The following is a 26,081-nucleotide window of genomic DNA, read 5'->3' on the forward strand; positions in this document are numbered from 1 at the left end:
TTCAAAGAGAAACTAAAGTCTTATTGATAGCTGGAGCTGAAAAGAGTTAGAATCCCCCTAGAAGCCTGCATTTCCCTTGAGAACTTCACTTATTTGAAGCTGTTTGATTTTATGATTTCCAATCTTTTTTTTTAGGATATTTGAAGAGAGTGAACATCCTTCTTTCTTACATGAGAAACAGCTGTACAAACCATTACAACTCCCATGCATTCCTCGGAAATCAGTCCAGTCTTTACAGACTACTAGATTCTCTATGCAGCAAACAGAAACAGGTGCAATGTGCTTCTAATTATCTTTTTTTTTTTTTTTGGTGAGGATTTTGGGTTATTTTTGTGTAAATAAATGGAAACCACGGCAATGAATATTGTCAGCTGTTTTCACTGTGATGGATGTAGCTAGGCTTTCAGCAGAAGTTGGGTGCATACCTGTCTTCATGTTCTGACAACCTCTGATTTCTCTCTCATCTGTGCATTGAGTAAAGTGACATGGCAGATATACCTAACACATTGCATCAGAAAAAAATCTGAAGCGTACTTCTAGGAATGTTTGTAAATATATGGTAAATGTAACTATTATCTGTAGTAATTTATTTGGTACTTTCATGTTTTAGCTCTTCATTAACAGGAAAATTTGTATGCTTTGTTGACAAGTCCAGTTTAACAATGCAGTGCTTTGTATATTGAATCCTGTTTATATAATGTTTGTTAATTTAGGGAGAGAAGAAAAAGAAAATCCTATGGAACAAGCAGTTGCTGCTAGCAGTTCTTCCAGCCATGCAGAAAATCCATCACAGGTATGAGTACTCCCACTGGTAAAATCTGAGACTGTTTAATCTGTTGTATGTGGTTGTTTAAGTACAAAATACTTCAAATATACCCACTACTAGTTTATCTTTCATAAAACTTGTTAATGATGGGTTCAAGATGCTGAAGACTTGGCAATCATAAAATTCTTTTTTTGGTGCCATTTCTAACTCGAATGAAATTGCTTCAGTTATTATAAAATGATTCATGTTATTACTGCTAGTCACATTAAACATTCTAGCATTGGTTCCCTGTAGGGAGCCTGATTTGGCAGGGAGGGATGGACTCAATGATCTCTTGAGGTCCCTTCCAACCCCTGCAATTCTTTGATTCTGTGTGATTTCTTTCCAAACTTGGTGTGAACTGTATGTCCAAATAAATAATTTCTGTCAGAGTTTTAAACACATAGAATTTGATTGTGTGCAGCAAAGTTTTGGAATTCAAGAAGGAATATAATCTTCTATTACTGATTCATCATCAGTCATCTACTCTGTGGGAAGGGATTTCATTGAGGACTAAGGATGTAGGATGCTCTGTGGGACTGTCTAGAGTTTATGCAGAGAAAAAAAAAAAGGCTTAGAGAAGTAAAACCTCAGTAGCATTTCTTTGTACACTTAAGAAGTTCAAAACTGTGTTTTCATCTCTATCCCAGCAAACAACTCCTGTGACATTTTTTTGAAAAGGGGAAGTGTATTGCAGCTCAGTATCTTAAAGACACAAACACAGTAAAACAACTCAAAAACAAGCTGGAGGAATAACTTGCACAGTCACAAAACAAAACAAAACCCCACACTAATGAAATCACATTAGGTGAAAGAAAATTAACAAGGCTGAATAGACTGTTGAAGTATAAAAGGAGTACTGGAAATAGTATCATCAGAGATAAATTGTTTGCAACTATTTTTGTTGTGCAGCAATTTGGGGAAGTGTCCATACTGAAACTTTTCCTCATAAGGTACATGTCACTGGACCTATTTCAAACCAAATGTCAGTGAAAAGTTGCCAAGTAAAAAAGTTAACAGGTGTGATTTTCTTATAACTTACAAAGGAAATCAAGGTTATTGGGAGCGCATCATCAAATGCTTTAGGATGGAGCTTGTGGGAACAAAACCACATTAATTAAATAAGACAAGACAGTATGAAATGCAAGAATTAGACTGGATGAAGCAAGACCAAAGTAAATTTCAGGTAGTTGTGGTTTGTGACAGGCATAGGGAGCTGAACATGATGAAGATGATAGAAGGGTTGCCAGGGTAATCCAGATGAAGATGGTTATCTGGGACCTGGAATTGCACTCAAAACAGTGGGAAGCAGTAAGTCAAGGTTAAGGAAACTTTAAGAAGGGGTGATGGCAACAGGGAGAAGATGGAAAAGAAAAAGATTGGAGGAAAGGAGGTGTTTATGCTTCTGGAAAGGAGTGCTGTAAACTAAAGGAGGTGAATAGTGGACAGATTCTGCACGTCCAGCGCTTTCGTCCCCCACCCTGATTCTATGATTCTATGATACGTTTTGCAAATTAAAACCAAACCAGAACTAGGAGCTCCCTGTGAAATAATATGTTATCTCATGTTGAGGCATAGACTCCTAGTGCCGCTCTGCCCTTAGGGAACAAGTACATGCTACATGTTTGAGTCAGACCTTCTGATCTGGCCAGTGTCTGTGAGGGGAGTGTTCCCATGTTACCCACAGACTTAATCACTTCTGTGTGTTCTCACTTTGGCCTTAGGTGGAGACAGGCCTGGCTACAGTAGCAGTAAACATGAATAAGGTTTGTAAATCGTGTAATGGTATTTGTATGACTGAAAAGTTAGTTATTCACCTTTAGTTATCAGTGCTGTGAATGCAACTTTATTAGAAATAACAGATGTGGGTTTGGATATCATGTAGAAAAAATATTAAACTGTAGGTAAAGCAGACAGGCAAAAAAAGTTGCATAATTCCTAAAGAGAGCTTAACTGACTGGATTTATGCAATCTAAGGACAAATTGGAAGGATATTGTCAAAATAACAATTTCATGTGTTGCCTCTCTTGAATTTTTCTTGATATTTTAGATGGTTATTGGCACTGCTGCAACTACTAATCTACAAGTTGCCCAGGTTCCATCAATAGCAAGTTTACAAAGCCAAATGCAGTTCAGGTAACTTTTCTCCAATGAAGTAGTTTTCACGTTAGTGATTAAAGTTTATGGAAATAATCCACATTTAAACAAGTGTAATTTTTGTCTTTCAGACTGCAACGGCCTCCAAAGCAAGTGACTGCTAATCAACAGTTTGAGAGCGAAAAAAATGTAATAGGTAAAGTGTCACTGCTGTCCTTTGATCAGATATGATCTAACTGTATGCTGACCACATAATGATAAAACAGAGTATTCTGGAAGCCACGCTGGCACTCTGATATGAAGTGGACAACCATTGGTTTTCCTTCTCACTTTATTTAGTTTTAACTTGTGAGTACAGCGGGCAGCCTGAGTCTTAAGTTTAAATGAAGACTGAACTGTGCAGTAATGTGAGATGCATTCTTCATCGACCGCTGCTAATAAAGGGAATCCCCCAGAATTTCTAGTAAATCCACACTCTTAGTCTCAGGTTGTTTGGGTAAAATGAAAACCTGTCTGCAAATCTACTGAGAAGGCATGAGAAAATGCAAAAAAAAGAGCTATAGCAAACAAATACAGGAATCTTGAAGCATCAGATTAAGATCATTAAGAATGAAAACTGATATAAGAAATACACACAGAATGCTTACAGAAACAAAATAGAGAATCTACAAATGCATCTGTAGTTTTGAAAATCCAGAGCATTGAGTTTTAGTTTAAATACACTTTTTCCTCATTACACTGTCCATTTAGTACCATTTTTAAAATTATAGTCCATTTTTTTCTATAAGTAGAATCCTAATTATGTGTCTTAAAACACAAGATCTTAACTTACAGTGTGTGAAACATTGTGTGGTCTGAAGCTTAGAGCAGAAATTTGAGTAACATTCTTCTCATTTCTTATCCTAGCTTTTGCCCAGGTCTTTAAGATACACTTCATCAGTCTCATGGACATGCTTTTTATATTGTTTCCATGTGGTTCCTATTGACTGGTAGGAGTATTCTCAGAGTGCAACAGAAGGATTGGGCAAAAATAGCACTCTCAGGGAGCGACAGCTAGATTTGAAGAACATACCAAACAATATGAAGCAACCTTAGTATAGCTTTGACAATAATAAGTGGCAGAATAAGAGGAAAATATTATGAAAATTTGCCACAGAGTGGGTTATTGTGGAAACTACAGTCAGAACACTTCCTTATCAATAGCAATGCCAAGTTAGTAAATCTTTTTCAAGGATTCTTCCTCAGAATATAATTTTTGTTTATCCGTTTAAAATGCTGTTATAATACAAGGAGTGCTGTCTCTTTGCATAGAAAACCAAGAGGCCAAATGTGATGATAAAGAAGCAGCAGATGAGCCTAAGGATTCTTCTTACATACGTCAAGTAAGCGGAGCATTTTAATGTCATAAGCAGTTATTTTATTTACAGTAGTCAATCTAACTTGATGTATTTGACTCTTTTGGCAAGAACTGATTGTAATTCTCAGGAATTGTCAAAATGACTCATTGTAAGGCAACCAACAGAAGCCATTCCTTTTGATTACTAAGAGAGTGATCTTGAGCATATCAGCATTCTGTGGTTTTTTAATGTTACCTTGACAATGGGATTGAGGACAACTGTCCTATGCACATTATAGTTTCTAGATAGAACTGTTGTGTGGTGTTTTCATCTGTGTAAGATAAGATACGTTTGAACATTTTTTGCATTTTTGCATTTGAAATTCACTTCTCCCTCAGAAATATAGTATAGAAAGTAGGCTCTGTGCTGGCCACAGATTCTGAGTGGCTTCATTTACGCTGCTTTTATTAGGCATACTTGAATGGGACTTTAGGCTCACCATGCCATATTACTGAAGCCAGTTCTGGTACAGCTTGCATATACGGGTGACACTGAGATCAAGTTTGAGACAGCATCCTTTAGCTGGCTTCCTACAGGCTTCCTACAGGCTTCCTACAGGCTACTACACTCGCAGGCAACTGGTGGAGAACAATGTCTTTAAAACAATATTGAGTTTTGTGAAAGTTGCTCCACAGCATCCAAGTGTACATTCCCAGTTAACATTTCCTGAAAAAGTGAAAATATTCTTAGTGAGATAATGTACACTCTGATGATGGTGTTCCTTTAATTTGCTAGGGAATATCAAGAGGATTCCAGTGTGACATAAAGCATAAGCTAAGAGATAATTTAGAAAGAAACCAAGGCATTGTTTTCAACCAACTCGAATGTTTCTTTTTTGTGAATGAAGACTTTCATATATAGTTTCAATTGGAAGAAATCAATTTTTAATTAGTTAAATTAAGGTTTCAGTTGTAACTATGGTGAATATGCAACTGGAAGCATTTGATTAAATTGCCTTTATTTTTCATGAAAACAAAACTAACTAACCTTAAAACATACAATGAGCATGCTTACAGAAATGGACTAACACTACTTTGGGGAATTACGTATGCCATAAATGCTGTTGTGTATTTCTTTTGAACAGGACACACGCACGTATTTTAAGCCAAATGAGAATAATCCTGACACAGCAGCAGCAGAAGGTGCAGAACGTTTTCTAAGAGCACCTGAAACACCGGAGTTTGTTGGCACACCTGACTCAAAGGGGAAGAAAACCCAGTTTTCTAAAACACCTCCATTTGATTTGTATGAATAAAGCTTTTATTTAGGTTTCATGAGCAAAATTGTAATGATGCTTACTGTTCCAGTATTTCCAAAATTTTTGAAAGATGCTATAGAAAGTCTTTCATAGGAAGTTCTTCCAAAAAAAAAACTAGACAAATTTTTTCTAAGTTAGACTTTGTTCTTGCAATATCATTTCTACTTGAATTGTAGATTGCTTTTCTTCAGTTCATTTTTTTTAAAGCATTTTTTCTTTTTGCATGAGAGCAAAAAGAAGGGAATTAATTAAGAGTACCACCTCACTCTGATTTAAAGGGTTGTATCACTTGTTATGTGTTGCAGGAAGCAATTATTGATGAAAGCTATAGAAACATAGGAAAGTCAGAAAGAAAAAAAGCCACCTGTGCTACTTTTTAGAACCATTGATGCAGTTTCTACCTTTTTGTCTTTACAGCATTCACAACATGGGTTGTGAAGAAGCAACATCAAAATCTCCTGCTTTCTTTTCTCTTTTGGGCATCTCCCAGAAGTCACCTGGCTTTAATTTGTTTGATTCTTCTGTATTTGGGGCAGAAAATTCATCTGATGAGGTAAAAATTAGTACTTAAGAATATTAAATTTCCAAAAGCCAAAACATGCTAAGGAAGTAGTAATAACTGTGAATGTTTTTTTCCAAACAAGACTGCTTTTTAGTGAGTGTATTTTAAGAGCTTGCTTAATTTTACACTGGATATCCTTTGAAAATGATTATCTCCTTATCTGCTAATACCCATGTGATGACCTCTGATCAAGTGTGGATCTTTCCCATATGGATATGCAGATGCACAGATAACCAGATTTACAAAAAGGGTTTCTGACTCAGCAGTGCGATGCAAAATTTTAGATACTACTCACATGCATATCATGTATGGTTTTGTTTGGCTGCAGCAAGGAATCAGCAAGGAATTACTTAAAATGTTAGGTTTTTATCCTCCGTGTTTCACACAGTGTAGAATACAAAGGGAATGAAGAGTTCATCCATTAGAAATGTTAAAATGTAAGTGTGTACTAGCAGCTATATTTAAATCAAGACAATAGATAGGTAGCTAATTGGAACAGAGCCTGGAATCCTGGTTACACTTCTTAACCTTTGCCTAACTACAGTGCTCTAGAGGAATTTTTTTTTTCCTTTCTAGGCTAGCAATATGTAATAGGATATTTGAGGTAGGTGTGTGTCAGTGTGTAGTGCATTAGTTAGGTAGCACTCACTGGTAATGCATATTTAATCCTCATTATGCAAATAAGGGAATGGAATCCAGGTATCTCAGATTTCAGTGGGTGTGCTGAGTCTTGCAGTTACTAGGTGAAAGCTGAAGGAGGAAAACCACATTTTTATTTTGTCTTTGGTGAAGAATGTGTGGGTGATACTACCTGGCATCAGCAGCATATAAGAGAGAATAGGCTGGTGAGTAGTTTGTGACTGGTTTAGGAATGAGATGGGTGTAGATAAAGTGAAGAAAGTGCATGGGTAAGTCATGTAATGCTCTCAGAACCCACGTTGTACTGTGAAAGCTCAGGAATTTAGCAGTGTCTAGCTAAATAGCTAGTCACTTCAATCTGTAGTCAGATAGGAGTTTCGAACTTATTTATCTATTATAAATAGAGTTTAAGAACTCTTCTGAATGTAGTAAGTGCTTATTTTATCATTCTTTCTGGCCACATCAAATCCTACTAGGAGGCTGTAACTGCTGTTTCTTAGGGGTTTTCTAAAATTTTGCAGAATTAAATATTTTTGAATCTTTTCAGGTTTTGGCCTGTTTACAATCTGGTGTTTTGTTCCAGAAAGTCTGAAAGTGTGCATCTGTAGATGTAAACAAAACATGAAGCTTATTGAAGAGCTTACCTTGAAACTTCAGGGTTTGACATATAATATTAAATTTAGAAACCAGTATTCACTGGGAAAGTGTCTTTTTCACTTATTATGTGTCAGCATTAGAACTTATGTTTTTTCTTTCTCATTTGTTAAATAAAATGACTGTTGCATTTCAGATAGATGAAGGTTATTCTGTAGGAAACTTGAATCCCATGTCACCACATAAAGATTTTGGTAAGTCTAAAAGTGGAAAGTATTAGATAGTGTTTGTGTATATCAGCTGTATTTTATTTATATTTATGTGGCAGGTGAGCTCACAATTCTGATGAACAAGGCAGCTTTGGTTGTCTAAAAAATGTTCATTTGTTACATATTGATCTGTGATAACCCTGTTTGGTGGCTTGTTACGTCAGTTTGTATTTTGAGTAGTTTAATTTCATTCTCGAAATACCTGTCTTACGTGATATGAATGTCTGAGATGTCCTGAAAAAACAGATGTGAGAGAGAGTGCTTCAAACACACCTAATGCAATCCCTGGTTCTTCTGAGATGAACAGCAAAAGAGGAGAAAAGATTTTTAAGTGTCAAAGTTCTGTAAGCTTTTTCACTCCTAAAAAGAACTCTGTTCTGTTAATGTAAAAGTTACAGTACTTGGTAAATGCAATTTTTTAATTTAAAGCTACTAGCTCAGTGTTGGAAGAACAGATCTACTGTTTCCCTCTCCCCACAGCTGGAATGAAAATAGTTTACAAATGATGAGAGAAACCTAGATCATAAGTTTAAATCAATGTAGGTTGCACAATACAAAAATAGCACAAGTGAGGCAGGAGAATCAGACATTGTAAACCATATTTTCCTTTGACACTCAGAAAGTGTTGGGAGTAAAATATTACTAAAGAAAAGCATGCTGAATGCAGTAAAAATTAATAATATATTATGTATTCCATATAGGAAGCTTATTTGGGAAATCAGAAAGTGAGGATACATTTGCCTTTCCCTTCCCCTTGGAATCAACTTCTCATGCTTTTGGAGATGGCAAAGATGACTTCAGTTTTCCATTTGCCTTTGGACAAGATCAGAGATCATCGCAGTCTCCTTCTGTGAAAGGTTTTCATTCTTCCTTGCAAAATACGAAGCCATCTACATTCTTTTGAATACCTTTGACTTCCTTTTAAATTCTTTTCCTACTTAGCCTTGACAAATGTTTCCGTTTCCATAAGTTAAAGTACAAAGCATTTCACCTTCTTCTTTCATTTCACTTAAGAACACGTTATTGCAATTGCTGCAAGAGCACGTGTACATTCATCAAGTGCATGCTTTGAGATGCAGCTCTTATTTTTCTTATTTCTTTTCTAAATAAGCTGTTTTCATAAAATGTTATGATATGTTCTACCTAAACTGTCTCTTGGAAGTAGCAGATATGCCATTTTAAGATAGCACGTGGGGTAATTATTTCCTTATCTGTGAGAGCATCCAAACTTCTAGATGAGTACTTAGAATCTCTGATTTAAGCATTAATAAAAGTAACTGTTTGTTGTTCTGGACAAAGCTGAATTTGAGTTACTGTTCTTAAATTGGTTATCTGTTATAAAATCCTTGAAATAAACATTTTCATTGATTTTATGTAAAGTTTTGTAGTTATTTCTTAAGATATGAAGTGAAATGATGTTGTAATAATAATACTCAACTTCTGTCTTTCTAGCTTATAACACTGAAAGCAAAGGAAGGTCCTTCCATTTTATCTGCTGTTGTAGTTTGTTTGTTTGTTTTAAAGACACAAGATCAGACAGTTTCCACAGTCTAACTGTGGTCAGTACAAATACATGCACTAGTTTTCCACAAGTGGCTTTCCTTCTGGAATGACTGGTGGTGAAGATAGTACCAAGTCAGAAAGGAATGCAGACTGTTCTGAGCTGCCGTGTCAGTGCACAGTCAGTCCCTCAGAACTGTTTCCACGAGCAGCACTTTCAGATTTATGGTTTTGGAGGGAAACACCAGGACACTTCTTGAGTTATTTTTTTTAACGTTATATGTAAAACACCTACCATCAGTTCTTGGTTCCTTGGTAGAGGAAATCTGTTTCTCAGTCACTTAGTGTGAAATAAATGCTCTAACAGCAAGCAAGCAAGATGCTGGAATGGAAGCAAAGGAAATTGAAGAAGACAATGCAGGAAATTGAACAGAAGGCATTGCAAATGTGCAAGCTAGTTAGAAGATCACCTGAACTAGATGAAGCAGGCTGACAAAAAGCATCCTACCATTACAGTCTGCACAGTATGCCAGTTAACTCTAATTATAAAGTTCATAGTGGAGTAGAGTTCCCCTTCCCTCTGCTTATCTGCAAAACCCTAAGTGACCCAAAGCTCTGTCATCTATGCCACTGCCTGTCTGCCAAACCCCTAAATGACTTAGGGCCGTTTTAACACAGAGACTTGGAGAGCCTGTCTGATATTTGGGATAGTTTTAGGATATGTTACTGGCAGAGAATCTTCTGAGATCACTTAGGAAGCTGAAAAGTACAATTTTATTAGCTCAGCTATTCCATAACTGAACCTTGCTTTCCTGTCATCTGATGAATTCTGCCATCCCTATCTCTGCCATTACAGTGCAGTAAAAAGGGCTGCTGGCTGAAGTGGGAGAAACCACAGTTCTACATCTTGCTGAATGATTGCTTAGAGATGCTGGATAAGCTGGTTGATCGTAAGAAAGAGAAAACTATTTCATAATAGGCAACAGCTCACTATTTTGGATACTTCTCAGCTATTTACAAGCATTAATGGCTTTTAAACATGCACAGGGACTTTTTATTGTTGTCTGTCAAGTTTGACTGAAAATGATCCCTTGTTATCATGCCCATCAAATCAATGGTGGTTATGTTGCTGGATTGCTGAGACTCAAATGCTGACTGATTTTGTTTTCTCTGTCCTTTCTGTGAACACCTGATTACACCAATCTCTTGTCAAAAGGTGTAGATAAAGATCCTCCTGTCAATGCAGCAAGGGTGATTTGAGAACAAAGTGCTTTTTGTTCATTGCCAGTTGTAATTTGCTGTTACTGTCCCTGTTGTGTAGATAAAGGAAGAGACCTGTGCCTCTTCCTCATTCCTCAAGGCAGAGTTGGTAGGTGTGATGTGTATCACTTCTGGAAGTGTGGGAAGCTAACTTAGTTGGCTGTAGATTCCAGTGGATGAGGAGTGCAGCTGAGCTAGAGACCAGTAGGCTCCAGCAGTGGGATAGCAATGGCAGCTGGGGGGGCTGAGATCTCTTAAAGGCAGTGCAGCTCCCTCCATAGCAGTAACATGTTCATACCGTGTGCTTGTACTGTGAACACCTGGAAGCAGAAGTTGTCCTGTTCTGCCATTGTGTGGCACCTAATAAAATAGGATTCAGGTTCATAACTGAGCCCTAAGGCAATAATGCTACAAAAACTCACCCTTTCTTAAATAAGCAGAGCAGGGCATTGACTTTGAATCTTGTACATGTATCGTAATCAGAAGGCAGATGTTTTTTTTACCATCTTTTTGAAGTTTATAGTCACATTTTTGTCAGAAAACTGTTTCACTTGAAAATTCCTCATAAAAACTAGCATACTCCCAGCATTAGAGAAGTCCTGATCTGAGCACCTGATCGAGCTGTGAGTGTCCCTGTTTGTTGCAAGGGAGTTGGAGTAGATGGCCTTCAAGGGTCATCATATGAACAGTATAGAATGGTTAGCTAACAAATAAGCAACAGCTGGACAGATTTCATGCAAAAAATTAACTTAGAAACTATGAAGTAAAGCCAGCCTGCAGTGACATCCAGCAGCTGTAGGATGTAGTGTTTGTTTTCATGTAATGCTGTTCTATGGCCTCACACAGCACCTTTGAGAGAAAATTAAATGTTCACCAAACTGTTTCCAGTCAGCAATTAGCAATTTGTTCCTTTTCTGTGACTTCATTCTGAGTCTGTCAGTATAAAACACGCATGCATGGCATAGTGCTCTTCAGGACAAATTTCATTGTGCTATTATATATAATTCTTAAGGTGATAGAAATGTAAGTGTTCCTTCATTTTATATCAGATAAAAAAACTGTTCAGTGTTCAGGTGTGAATGGAGCATATAATAGTGATGAACTTGATTCATTTCCATATAGAATTTTCAACAGTATTATTGTGTGAATATGCTGAGGGGGAAAGAATAGTACACAGCATCACACTCTAGTCTTATCTCCTTAAACTGTCCACTCATTTTATGAGTAATGTATCAAACAGAATGCTGAGCTGGAGAAATTGCACTGAAACAAGTGGTACAAAACTGAATTATCACTCATGTATTGAGTATAGAGAGTTAAATATAAGTAGTAGCTCTATGTTTAGCTACCTGTTAAGACTAAGTGTAGGGTGCCAAAAATACACCTGGAATTCTAATCATCAAGCAATTAATTAAAACTGTTTGCAACTCTTTACTGTCCAAGTTGCAGCCTTTCCATACAGTCCAATAAAGTCACTGCACTGAACTCCATTGAAATTCTTTTAATGCTTGCCTGCCACATTTGGGGCCTATTTTAAGGAAAAATATTCTATTTTTGCTTTTTATTTCAAGACTGTGAATACAACTAATACAGTGCTGGATATCAGGAGGCATCACACCACATATACAGGTAAAAGCAATCTTTAAGGGCAGTGGTAGATGAATAATTGCACTGTAAGAAAACAATCTTATACGATAGCATTAACATGCTTAAGCATTTCAAGGAAATAAGCTTTAAGTGCTACTTATTGTAACAGATTGGAATGTGTAGACTTACAGCATTAGATGGTAGTAATCTCCCCAGTGCGAGGCTGATTGCGTGGGCAGCAAGAGTTGGCTAATCCTTTTCGGTCAGTGCCATAAAACAAGGATTAGTTCTTCATTTGCTGCAACTGAGTGGGTCATTAGGATCCAAAGACACTAATGAGCCTGAACGGGCAATTGGATTCTGCTTTCAAAGTTGTGAGCTAGTCTAAAAGGAGATGATTGTGTCTTTTAATGATTTAAAACAGGATGTTTCAGTGACCTTCTTCCTGGGAAAAAAAAAAAAAAAAGAATGACAGATACATAACCATGGAATGCAAACCTGGAATGTTGACTTTTTCTCTTGGAACTTGAGTTGTTGCCACTCTCATTGCCTTAGAGGCTGAATGGCTCATTTAGGAATGTATCTGTTGCCTTGCTTTTATGTTCTGCTCTTGATGTCTCCGGAGTTGACACAAGTCACATGCAATCAAGTCTGTATCCCTGGTGGACAGGCGCTGTCCTAATGTTCTCTGACTCACACCCAGGTTGTTTGCAGCTCAGCAGTTCTGCTTCCAGACACATCACTTTGTGTTCTGATGCTAACATCTTGCTGAGAAATTGCCTCTTGGCACGCTGTTTCTTGATTCCTGTACCTTGCTTGATTTGATGTGAAGATGATGCTCTTTTTAGCACTTGCAACATGTCACCTTTGAAAAGGTAAGTTTTTCCCCCCTTACTTTGCTATGTTCCAGATTTTTTTCTTTTCAATAACTGTGTTCCACAATAATATCTTGCCTATGTTTGATTTCATTCAAATAACAGATGCTGCCAAAAGGATGTAAAGGAAAACACCAATAGGTGGATATTTCAGTGTTAGGAGAATGTTTAAATATATACAAAAAGCAAATGTGTTGATTGTCTTCATTCCTTAGGGGAAACAAGATCAAATATTCTAATAACATAATTTTCCATCGCTCACCATAATTCACAAAGCAGCCACAAAATTATTTCATAGCACATCTTATTCCGTAGTCCTCTGAGAATTGGGTTGGGGAAAATCTGGGAAAGAAGAACTGCAGGGTTAAGTACAAAGTTCTTGCTGGTAGGGAACCAGCTGCTGTGGCTGGTGGGAAGCCTGGTAGCTGACAGTCCATTCTGAACCTCCGTTTGGAGCTTGCAGTTGTAGTTTGCTCCCTCCTGCTGGAGCAGGACTGCCTTTGGCTAAGTGTGGGTTCTTGCTGTTTTCTCCTTCTCTTGAGGCACGTTTGGCTAGCTTTACAAAACGCACGGTACTGTGAGAAGTGATGTTGCTCACTGCTGCAGATGGAAAGGGCTTATGTCCAGAAGCTATGGACATCAGGAGTTATTAAAATGTATGTGGTTAAATGTATATTAAAAATGTTTCTTAACCATTACCTACAAATCCCTTGTAAGCATTGCTTTGCAGGGAGGTGCTGAGTCTTTGAACCTTCTAGCCATCACCCAAATGGGACAGGTGTGCACCCCGATTTCAAATCATCCCAGGTGGGTTGACAAATGTCACCTGATAAAATATGTACTTTAAAATAATTTTTGCCTTGAGAATCTCATCCTGGATGCTTCTGACTCGTCACGTTTCTCACTGCTGCATATATTGGAGGAGTTATCATGTGTATTTCTCCATCGTAGTTGGAAGAGGTCCTCAAAAATATGCCAACTCATTGCTGATGTGATCTGAGGGGTGAGATGTTAAACCAAGGCCACGGCCACCAATTCTCATTGCAAAGCCCACTGCTAGTCACTGCTGCTGTTCTGTTAGAAGAAGAGCGGTGCAGAGCGTAGCTTAGATTTTTTTTCCCCATCTTGAAACAATTCATATGAATCATCATCAGAGGCCAAGGAGGAGAAGTGTTTTGATTAAAAAATGTAAATCACAGAGTATGTGGAAAACCAGTGCTAAATTTTACAGGTGCTTTTAAACCCAAACTGGCCATCCATCCAGAGCACTTAAAAGAAACTGATTCTGAGAAGTAGGTATTGCTTCATGTAAACTTCCACTTAACCTTGGATTGTGCTCTTACAGGATTCAAAAAATAGGTAGCTTGTTGCTAGCACAGGTGAAGCATTCTGATTGCAGAAATGGTGCAGTAATAGTTGAGCAGATTTTTCTCCTTTAGCTGAACTTCATAGGCCTGGGAGCTATGAAAGAGGCTTCACACTGTGGGGGCTGGGAGGTTGCATCAGCTTGTGGTTCTGGTTTGTCAAATAGAAATAAATATGGTGTAGCAGAGACTGAGGTCTGCTGAGCACCTGGTGCTACAGGTGGTAAGAATGCAGTGCCATCTCTTGTGCAGAGTTGTATCAAAACGACTGGTTTTTGTGACTTCCTGGAGAATCATTAAGAAAGCCAGTAATTGGATGCATGTAAGAGGTTAATTGTTCAGGCTGCTCTTTTAAGTAGTCCTGAGATATGCTTGGTGCTTAGCAATAGGACACTTGGATTACTGTCTTGTGTTACATTGGAGCTGTGGATCTGCCCATCATCACAAAGCATCCCACAGTCCCCAGTAACATGTAGAGGAGCTACTTTTGGGGTTGGAATGTTAACGCTGGATTGTTGCAGGCTTCCCTCACATCTATAAGGGGATCACAAACAGGAAAATTAGGTCAGAACTTCTGAATCTGTTGCTACAGTCTCAACTGCTGAACAGTCTGTGGGTATGGAAAGAACATGGCTGTCAATAGTAACGTTCCCAAGAATTACACATCTACATAAAAGATTTGGAAACAATGATGCAGAACTGTGAAGGTTGAAAAAGACATCTATGATCATCAAGTCCAACCATCAAGCCATCAGCACCATGGCAGGCAAGAGGTTTTTGTGCCAGCGTCCAGGGAGCATACAAGTTTCTTTTCTGAGAAATCAGAAACGCTGCTTCCAAATGGTGAGATGAGGATCAGCTCGCTTTGTACGTGAAGCATCTGTGGGTTTGCCCTGAGCTCATGGCACTTTGTGCCTTCACAGTAAGCATGGATATGGAAGATCTGCACAACCTTCAGCTTCAGTCCCTGTGCTGGTTATGGTTAAGAGGAATTATGGAATCGTGGAAAGGAAGATGCAAACGATATAAACCAGAATACATATATTGCCAAAATCACTCCAGCATTACCTTCAGCATCTCTGAAATACAAAGCAAAAGCAAAACGTTGAGGATAAGCCTTTCCCAGCATGTAAATGAAACATTCAGAGCAGTGTGAGGCTGGCAGCAGCATACTGCGCTCTGTGTGTTGGTCGCAGCTCACTCGCATGCTGTGGTGTCAATATTTCAGTGCAGAGTGGTTTACATCACACAAAGAAAAAAAAGATGCTCCGGTGGATGGCGTATGAATTTCAGTTCCCTTCGTTGAGCCTCATCTGAGCTGACACTATTGGAATAAAGTAGATTGTCAGAGGCTGGGCAGAGCACTTTTATCATTTGCAAGTATTGGCATAAAGTAAAATAATGATTTGAATTTCTGCTTTCTGTCTTTTGTGGCTTACTTTGTCAGTTACGGTGATGTTTTTGACAAGGCAGTGCTGCTGGGTTAGTGATTTCTTCCAGAGCTTCAGCAATTGTTAAGTTATCTGTTATTAACATCATATCAAGACTGACAGTTGATGGTCACTGCTTATATATTGTCTTTGTAAATTAGAAAATGTAGTTAGGAGCAGCAAATGTATCCACTTTTATATGGTTAATTCCATGAAATTGTTTATCATGCACTTATATATGGGTATAGCAAAATTCTGGATACTTTAAGTTGTATGAAACAATTGCAGTAAAAAAGAAGATAAAAATGCTGAGTGTGTCTTTGGAAAACTGGGTTGGGAAATACTTGTGACTCTGCAAATTCCTGCATGGAAGAAGATTTTAGAACAGCGTTCTTATTTGAACACACATGCTTTTCATTGCAGTACAGTGTATTCTGTAACCTAGTGGAACACATAGGTAGCACTGAACTATACCTCAAGTTTCCTTAGCAGGAACACTTGTCTTCATAGTTAGAAAATTCTGTTGTTGAGAGTTGTAATTTGAATACAGTTTAATTAATGTGAGATTTAAAGGGTGAGTGAAAGGCAGAGATCAAACTCTGAAGTCATACAGTGAACTCTTCACTCATCTGACTGATCATGAATATCAAGACACAGAACTGCCGTGCTGTATTTGCTATTCAGATATCTAGAGTTACAAAGTATGAGTCGTGTGACTCTGGTCTTGGCCAAAGAAAGCAATAATCACTGCTATCATTCAATGATATGGCTGACATTTCAGGAACTGGGTGATATTGGACCAAAACTTACCTGTTTGCAATCAGCTACTCCTAAATGAAAAAATAGCCTGACTTTATTATTCACTGCATGTGAGATCTGGATATGCTTTGCTGCTGCTATGTCTCAAAAGATTGACTTGGGAGCAATCCTTCCTATCATTCCTTCATCAGCAAAAGCAAGCATGTGAATTAATTTGTATTTATAGCTGGGAGGCTTGCATAGCAGTTATCAATATTACAGGAGAACCCAGAGGGCACAGCTTCACTTAGGGCTGCTCAGTGAGAGTCCAAGCTTTGAATGTTTTACAGTTTAAAAGGGCTGAGCAGACAGTGCTGGGCTGGATCATAAATGCTGAGTGCTTCCTACCAGTGCTGAGCACGGTGGTTTTTTCTGGAGCCAATGGGGGTTAAGGCTGTTTAGGATCCCAGTACTGGTCACACTGCTCCACTGAGCCTGTAGGGCTCATTAAAAAGAAAAAAGCAATGAAAAAAAAATTTAAAAAAAAAAGTTTTTTTTCCCCTCTGCTTGTTTCATAGCATTTGCAGAGACTGAAAATCCTTACAAGAAATACTCAGCATTTGGAAATGATGGTCATAGGAAATAAATCAGAGTTCCTCTCTCTGGCTGGGTTTTGTTAGGCTGTCTCAGGAAAGCATCACTCACCACATTCGAACTGGGCTGTTTCCACTAGATCAGTGTTACTGACAAGCCATGCTCTGAGCAGAGTTGTCATCGAGAACTTCAGCTGGGAGAAATTTATAAAACCTGAAAAACAGCAGCTTTCAAAGTGCTGAATGTCCTTTCCAGTGTATGTCAGTTGAGAAAGATGATGAAAGCAAATCTGGTGAGGGGAAGAGAGGCAAACAGCAAGTCATAGAATCATAGAAGTCACAATGAAATCTTTGAATAAAAGAAAGACTGACAATTAGTGCCACGGATACAAAGCATTAATTTCTTCTTACCCCTAGATCGTGTGTAGGGTGTATGCAATATGAATCAATGTCTGCAATCCCCAGAACTCCCAGATCTGGGTTTGGGAGGAGCAGGGGAGCTCTGTGGCACAGGGAACAACAGTATGCAGGCTGGCATCCAGTGTGGCTCATTACAGCCCTGAACTGCAGTGTGTGTGCAAGCCATCAAGGCGTAGCAACCAACACCATTTGGCCAGGTGAGTGGCCTGAGAAGCTGGTCCTACTTTTCCTGTAGGAAATACCCTTTCTTCTGGGTAGTTGTCACTACTGGAGTCAGCATTACAGCTTCTGGCAGCTGTTGTGGGAGGCAAAAAGAAGGTCGTCCATATGGTTCTGTGTGTCATACCCAAAGCATGTTGCATTTGGGAGGATTCTCACAAATGTCGGTGTTGGGTCATTTAAGGGCTGATTCCATCTCAGCAAAGTCTGCGGGGATTGTAGCAGTTATTAGTGGGAGCAGAAACAAAACCTTAATCCCTGTCAATTCCATTTGTATTATATTATATACAAGGTCACAGAGATGTGCACAGCACATGAAAAATACAGGATCATGTGCTACCATCACCTATTCTCCAGCAACAGAGGGATGGAAAGCACAGCAATCTTTAGGCAGGCAGCTTTGGGATGCTCACAGCTGGTACCAGCTGATTTCAACAAGTGGATGGACAGAGATCTCCAAAAGGGCTTATATTATTTCTCATATTATAAAATAAATTTACAATAACCCAGGAAAACAAGGACAGACTGTGTTCCACTCCGTTCCTCTTGCCCATCCGTGCAGTATGGTGTAAGTGCCACTCATTCACTCTGGCTGCAGAAGCATTCACAAGCAGCAAAAATTACCTCTGTAAGCAGAAAATGTGCAAGCACAGGCTCGTGTGCACAAACTAACAGCCATACATTCCTTCTTGGGTGCACACTTCAGTGTCAGCCTCTTCTTTCCCAAAGCAGTGTGGTGCCAGTGCAGACTTTAAAGAACTGCTGAATGAGAGGAAAACCATTAGCATTCTTGTGTATCAATGCAGTGAACATGAAAACAGCCATAAACACGGTGTCACCATTGCTGGGCCTGCCCTGTTTTATTAAGGTCAATGGCCAAGCTATAAATGCAGTTGTTTTATTACACCTTTGGATGTGTCTCTGGACTTGTCAGAGGTTTTTTTTCCTATATCTCTGCTCTCAGTGGACCAAAATTACAATGTTATTGTTGTTTATATGTGCTAGAAGGTCTGTGAGAAGATGCAGTCTTTTGTTAGACTCAACGATTAGAAAAGAAAGCTGAAAACTGACTTGGTTTCAGCTGAGATATTGCATTTTTGGTTGCTCAGATGGAGCAAGGTGTGATGGAGCCCTTGCAGGGAGTGTGCTGAGTGCTGCATACAGGAAGGTTGGACTCTCTGACCATGCAGTCACTGTCACTAATGCTGAACTACGACCTTAGTGATACCTCAGTGTGACTCAGCCCAGGGCTCCAAGTGGAAGCAGAGCCACCCACCTCCTTTCACCTTGCCCTGCCTGCCTACTGGCTTTGCCTCTTTCCACTCCTGTTCCCTCTTTCCATGTACTGGCAGCTTCTCCCACTCCTTCATGATGGAAGAACCTGCAATCTGCAAAATTCATCCCTGTGCCCAGCACCCTTTGCCATCAGTCCTTTCTATAGACTGTGTACATCAACCCGCCAACACTGCATCATAGATGAGCTTACCTCTACGTGTACAAAACAAATCATAGAAGCAGAATCATAGAATCACAGAATAGCCTGGGTTGCAAAGGACCACAATGCTCATCCAGTTCCAACCCCCTGCTATGTGCAGGTCACCAACCAGCAGCCCAGGCTGCCCAGAGCCACATCCAGCCTGGCCTTGAATGCCTCCAGAGATGGGGCATCCACAGCCTCCTTGGGCAACCTGTTCCAGTGCCTCACCACCTTCTACAGACTTGGAACAGGACATTATGTCCCATGAGTGTGCACAGGACAAAATTTAAATAAGCTTATCTTACTGAGAAAGAAGAAAAAGCGTTCCTAGCACAGTTTAGGTAAACCAAGCAATTATTCTGTTACTAAGTGTAATTAATGCCTAATGACTTGCTTTGATTAATGGGACAGTCAACATCTGCTCCTACTAATAGGATTAGTAACCCAAGCCGTCTCATATATTAGGAAGCTGTTCCTAATAGGGGACTGTATTCTGTATTAAAATCTATTTTTCCACGTTCATCCCAAAGCAGAACAAAAGCAGCCCTGTGCTATGTCCTAAAAGCAAAAGAAAGGGGAGGTGATATATTTCTGAACAAATGTAGGAGAAGCTTTAGAATGTTTTGAAGAATTTGTATTACTTAGTGGGGAAAATCCATTATTCTCCATCCTTTAGGAAATCTGATCTAATTCTCTGAAAAAGTTTATAGACAAATGAGCAAACCCTTTACAAATTTGCATCTTTTGGGATGTAGAGGCATCTCCTGGAATAGAATGTTGAACTTAGCTAGAATCTGCATCTGGTGTTTCTTAAACATTCCCCTGGTTTAGGAAACAGAGGAATAGCATTTTAGTGATAATCGTTATTTTTTTCAGTCTCCCCATTTCTTTTTTTTTTTTTTTTTAATTACTGTATGGCTAAAGGGTTACAGCACCCAGAGAAGCTACAAAGCTAATCATTCTTCATCATCTTCTATTGATCCTAAAGCTAGAGCTGGAGTGCAGTTAGACACAAACTAATCCAATCGCATAACAGGCAGCCCCATATGGTTCATCACCGGCTTTGCTGTAAGCCAATCAATAATCACTTTGATGAAGAAAAATAAACGTAGCCCTTTTTTTTGCCCAAAAGGCCATTTGTGCTCTGAATGCTGCAACTCCCACATGATGGCAAGGTGTTACAGACTGATTCTCAGTCACTTCAGTGTCCACTCAAACAGCTCTTGCAATGGATGGTAGATAACTTAGGAAATGATTCTCATTTCTGGGATTACTGCAGAGCCAAGAACAGAACTAACTTGAGCCACACACGTTGCTTCTAAAAGCCTTTATAAGAGACTAAAATGAGCAGCGTTTCCATTGTAATGGAAACAAAACATGGCGCTGAAGAAATGAGGTCAGTACGAACCACTGGACATAGGAGGCTTGTGATGGAGGCTCACCTGGAGGCTTTTATGCTTCACTCCATGGCTGAGCATTGCAAGATTGGAGAGTGAATCCATTGTGAGGTAAATACTCAGTTTATTCTGTTGATGGAACACTCACAGAAATACAATCATAGAACCACAGAATCGCTAAGGTTGGAAAAGACCTTTAAGATCTCCAACCTCAGCCCACTCCAACCATACCCACCAACCACGTCCCTCAGTGCCACATCTCCATGGTTCTGGAACACCTCCAGGGACGGTGACCCCACCACTCCCTGGACAGCTGTACCACTGCATCACCAAAATGTTCAGCTGCTGTGATACGTGCAGTGCTGGAAATAGTGGAGAGGGACCATAATGCTGACATTTCAAGTGGCCCTACTTGAGCCCTTCTCTGAGTTTGTTTGGCTGAGGGCTAGCTTGTGTTTGGTCACTGGTTGTGCATTTGCCCTCTGTACCAGGTCTTCTGTGCCCACACAAACTATTTCAAAATGTCTTTAACAGGGACTTGTGCAGCAATTACAGAAGGACTCCAGCAGGTCAGGACTGAAGATGAGGGCTGATGACCAATAGCAATATTCACTGTATGCTCTGTTTCATCCAGTGAATAATTCCCCAGTAACAAACACTCAATACTCACAGAGAGCTGCCTTTGACCGGATGTGAGATGTGGAAGACATCACAGTAAACTTAAAAAATAACACCAAATATCTGAATATGCAAAGTAAGTGAGATCTGCTCAAAGATTCCCCACCACCCATGTGTTAACTAAATACATTGTATACTGTATATTATATCTTCTATGGGCTTTATGTCCTCTTGGCGTGTATATTTACTCAGATGGACTGTCCTATTTCATAAACATACATCAGTTATAAGCATAAGGTCTTCCAACTACCCTCATGCTCTTTTTATCTCTTATTTTACATGACTCTACTTTTCAGATGTTCCTTCTGTTGCTTACCATGGTGCCCCGATTCAGGGTTTTATTTCTACTTCTGGAATCAAAGCTCCCTTTTGTCCTTATGGAGTCCAAGAGACACAGATGATCTGCATGGGGATAAAGACAGGGAAACAAAAAATGCTCAGTACCTGATGACACATCAGCATTTATAGGTACCTTCCTTCAGCAGGTCTTTAAAACAGGGAATCTACACACTAGCAGGTACCAAGTACTCAAGATGCCAAAATTTATAGGTGAAAATTATTTTTAAGTCAGGATGCATACTGTGTGCAGAGTAAGATCTCAGCAGAAATAACCTGCCTTAAAAGATGCTCAAAATCCAGCTTATGGACATCTTTCTCAGTACATGCTCTCAAGCTGGAGGATGAGGACTGGGTTGGTCTGTGTTCTCTGATAGGCCCTACGTTTCTCATTGCACTGTGTTGCATCTTTTTACTTCTGATTGTAATTACAGCTGCTTTTTGATTGGTCCTGACAGCAGTTTGAAGTGGTCTTTTTGTTCAGAAATGTCCCCAGGAAGTATATTAATAAAGAGATGCTAATGCTACAGCATCCCAAGTTACAATGGAGATATATTCTTGTTATATTCCAGTACAGTCTTTGCAGTATAAAAGCAGAGACAAAACATCTGTGTTTCTTCCCTCCCTTGAATTCCATCTTTCACCACCTCATTCCCTTTGCAGATCGGTGTGCGACATTTGCTAAATATATGCATAATAGTGAAAACCACTACATAATACACTGCATTGAAAAAGAGTCCTGTCAGGCTTCTAGGTCAAGGGAAGGAATATCTCTTTCTTTCCTAGTCAGCTCATCTTCCCATTTGTCTCCTTTCTCTTTATGAAAGAGCTGATGGGAAAGGTCTCCAGTTGAAGGAGCTATTCAGAAAAAGACCTGACATTTTGAATCAAAATTCAGACTGCCTCCAAACATCCTGTCCCCAGTGCTATTAAACAATAATTGAAGTATGATGAAATTCATATTCACTCTGAAAACAAAGTACATACGGGTATCTGGTTTAAGAAAATACTGAAAATTGCCTTATAAAAGAAATACAAAACAAATGGGTGGAAAATGAATAATTTAAGTGGAGTGTGAAAAAAGTCATGCCTGAATCCATGGGATGAAGAGACAAGACCAAACAGTAGGCAGAAACACACGTTTGCATTCTTATTCTTCCGAAGAATTTGCAGATGGACAGGGACGAAGACTTGAGGAAGGTTCCCAGTTTCACCACCACACGATAGAGGCTCAGGGATTCACAGCACAGCACACACCAGTCCCCATGAGTGACTGTTTCTAGCCTCTGTGTCACACAGTCTCTGGCATCAGTAGCAAATCTGGCATCTTCAGTGTGTTGAATTAATACCTTCAGTATGTTTCTGTGCAAACTTGGATGGCATTGGGAAGATTTTACCCCCCAAAGGGAAAACAATCGGCCCGTGTGCATCTGATCAATGGCACAAATTCCTCCTTACCCCAAGTCTGTCACTGATTAAACTTTGACTGTGTGATAAATCACTCATTACATGAAAACAGAACCACCAACATCATGTGAAAATTTGCCCATATGAGGATGTTTCAGAAGAGGCTGGAATAAAGCAGCCCATAATCCACATTTGGCAGTAATGATAGCAAAAGTCCTTTCAGACTCTTGAAAATGATGAAGAGCCATGGCTTGCAAAAGCCCAGACAGTCCCACATTGTTTGCCTCAGTCATTGGCTCATGTCTCATGGTTAAATCCTTGCGTAAGAGTTTGCTAAGCAGCACCATCCAAAGGCTGAATTCTGTTCCCAAAGACATGTGGCATGGTTTGCACTGATAGCATTTATGCTGCATGCATCTGCCTGTTGCCTAAAACCAGGACATCCCAAGGTGGTTGAGCACCAAAGAAGCGTCACAGTCTTCAGAGGCTGGACAAGAAATGCCATGGACCCAAAGAATCATAGAATCATAGAATAGTTTGAGTTGGAAGGGAGCCTTAAAAGCCACCTGGTCCAACTCCCTGCAATGAACAGAGGCACCCACAGCTTCATCAGGTGCTCAGAGCCCATCCAACCTGACCATGCTGGAAACAAAAAACATCAGCTTTGTTAGAAGGATCCATTGTGCTTCACAACATACCCAGCTCCATCAGTTCTTGCTCCTGCTCTGCCTCCTGCTATAAGAATTTGAAAAGCCAACAACATATATATCTGCAAAGCCTCCAGGGGCAAAAATTGCCTCCACAGCCTTCACTGCATCTCTTGACTTCATATTCACAAATACAGAATTATTCACTATATTATCCACATCCATTCAGCACAAAGATCATTCTTTGACATCAGAGGAAAAGATAATGTATGAAGAAACAAAAGAATATGTAATGGAGATTTCCCCAGAGCAGAAAGGAGTGGAAAAATCTGCCATCACATATCATGCAGCTCACTAACAGATACATATTCATGATGCTTAAATGTATTCTGGTAGTTCTTAAGTCTTCCTTGTAGTTCCTAACAATTATATCTGATCTCTTTGTTAGGGACAGAAAATGTAGACTTAATAAGATGTCAACAGACAAGGAGTATAAAGTAATTGCCCGTTACACTACAAATGTGTTATAATCATTTGCCAGAGGGAAAAGAAGTCTAATTGAATGAAAACTCTTGATGGTTTCATTATGTTTCTATTAAGAGGCAGTCAGCCCTCTTGGTCCAAATAAGGAGCTTGATGCTTCTCGCATTTACAGCCACAGAAAATTTGGGGTAACTGAAGTGTTGCCAGTGGGTTTGCAGCAATGCAAGTCTGGAGTAAGAGTCAGTCTGGAGCATTTCTGAGCTGGGATGAAATTAAAACATTTATCATGCACGTGAATGAGGAAGAAAAATTCAATACAAATGAAAGTAAAGCTGAACAAAATGTCAGAGCTCTTTCCAGGAACCAAGAACAGCATCTGTATTAGAAGAATGACAAGAGCTCTATTTCTGCCTTCCAGGTGGCACTGCTAAAAGCCCAGGATAATTATTTACTTATTCATAATTTAATAAAACTTGCTTTTCTGCATCCTTCCTGCCACCCAGGCAGAACACGGCTGTTGAAATCTATCTTTGCTTTTGTCAAGACCAACCCAGCCTTTGTCAATCCCTCACTGACTCCCCCTTCCTCTGCTACATCTTGTTTAAGCTCCTCGTCCTTGCCTCTGTGCCCTGCATCCTTCCAGCTCTCCCACTTTGCCTGCGTCCCCCCGCACGCCCTCCATGCCCTATGTACCAACTCCAGTATCTGCTTCACGAGAACCTCTTGGCATTTCCCCTGTGCCACTACTCATCGTCTTCCCAAGGTGCTGTGCAAAGTCAGCCCCTCACCTACTCTCGATACTTTCTGAAGAACCTTTTCTTCCATGACCTTAAATAAACACAACTCCTGGTGGCTCCATCCACTTGACTACACGACTGCACATGACTACAGGAACTGTTGCTCCCCCTCTGCATCAGCCTCACTGGATATGCAGCTTCAGCACTGCTGTGTGCCCATGCTTTCTCAGCCCATCCATCCCAGTGGCTGCTGTAAAAAAAAAAAGATTTCCATCTTACTCTGTCTTGTTGTAATTCATAAATGTCTAATTTTTTTTTCTTGCACTAGAAATAAGCACCAATGCCTTTAGCTTATGACAAAAGACCAACTTTCCTTAATGCTTTTCACATGCATGATTACCTGGGAACCTGCAAGTCGCAAGTGGGCAACTATTGCTTGCCTGCTTGCTTCCTCTGAGCAGAGAAGCTGTGTGAATTCATACCATTACTGATATTTACTTAAAAGCTCATGTTTAAGTCTCAGTAAGATACAAAACCTGACTTGCTTATGCAAAAAAAAAGGGTTAGATATACCCAGTTGTTAGGTTCTATCTATGTTGTCCTATCCCTCTCTACTATTTTCTTAAGGAAAACATCCCACCTCTTCAGTCACTTTGGATGGAAGAAGATCATGGTGTGTCTCTCAGCTTCTGGTCTCAGTATTAAGCCCCCACACCACTGTGGGGAGAAGTCTGGGGACAACACTCAGTCGTTGCAGCTGAGACTGCCCTGCTGTGTCCCGCACTACTACTGCAGCACTGCATTGCATGCTACCTTGCCTTCATTCATTTGGTTTGTGCACTTTGATGAACAAGCCATCTCAAAATTCTTGAATCGTGAACATTTCACTTAATTTCCTGTCTCTTTTTGGCTCTTTTTGTCTCTTTTTACATTTTTCTTCTGCCTCTTGGGAGAGGCTTGATGCTGTATGCTGCCAATAGGCTCTGTCCCAATTCCTCTTTGTTTGGAAAGAATTGTAGAATCACAGAATCAATAAGGTTGGAAAAGACCTCCAAGATCCCCAAGCCCAACCCCAGCCCATCCCCACCTGCCCACCAACCACGTCCCTCAGTGCCACATCTCCATAGTTCTGGAACATCTCCATGGTGACCCCACCACTCCTGGGCAGCTGTGCCACTGCATCACCACTCTTTCTGAGAATAATTTTTCCCTAATATCCAACCTGCAAGCTGCTTCTCATGTTTGCAAAGATATCTTGAACTCTTGTAGAGATTTATATTCACTGATGCCAATATCCTGACCTCATAGATGA

General features: G+C 39.7%; 1 protein-coding gene and 1 long non-coding RNA gene across 2 annotated transcripts in view; one reads left to right on the forward strand and one right to left on the reverse strand.

Annotated features, from left to right (window-relative positions):
* The window catches only part of C5H14orf39 (chromosome 5 C14orf39 homolog), a 28,962-nt gene extending 20,022 nt beyond the window's left edge, over nt 1-8,940 (forward strand). Inside the window, 9 exon segments of the mRNA XM_031553727.1 lie at nt 136-272; nt 714-793; nt 2,856-2,941; nt 3,034-3,098; nt 4,214-4,284; nt 5,384-5,544; nt 5,975-6,110; nt 7,549-7,606; nt 8,323-8,940. Of these exon segments, the coding sequence (XP_031409587.1) occupies nt 136-272; nt 714-793; nt 2,856-2,941; nt 3,034-3,098; nt 4,214-4,284; nt 5,384-5,544; nt 5,975-6,110; nt 7,549-7,606; nt 8,323-8,525 (997 nt within the window). The 3' untranslated portion in view covers nt 8,526-8,940.
* A 120-nt stretch (nt 8,941-9,060) lies between these two features.
* Nucleotides 9,061-25,851, reverse strand: LOC109367924. The gene is made up of 5 exons (XR_002115501.2): nt 25,410-25,851; nt 21,476-21,561; nt 18,232-18,369; nt 17,081-17,258; nt 9,061-15,531 (listed from the first exon to the last, which is right to left on the reverse strand). It is a non-coding gene; the product is annotated as an uncharacterized LOC109367924 (long non-coding RNA).
* Nucleotides 25,852-26,081: the final 230 nt, after the last annotated feature.

Source organism: Meleagris gallopavo, chromosome 5 (assembly GCF_000146605.3).
Source record: "Meleagris gallopavo isolate NT-WF06-2002-E0010 breed Aviagen turkey brand Nicholas breeding stock chromosome 5, Turkey_5.1, whole genome shotgun sequence".
NCBI lineage: Eukaryota > Metazoa > Chordata > Aves > Galliformes > Phasianidae > Meleagris > Meleagris gallopavo.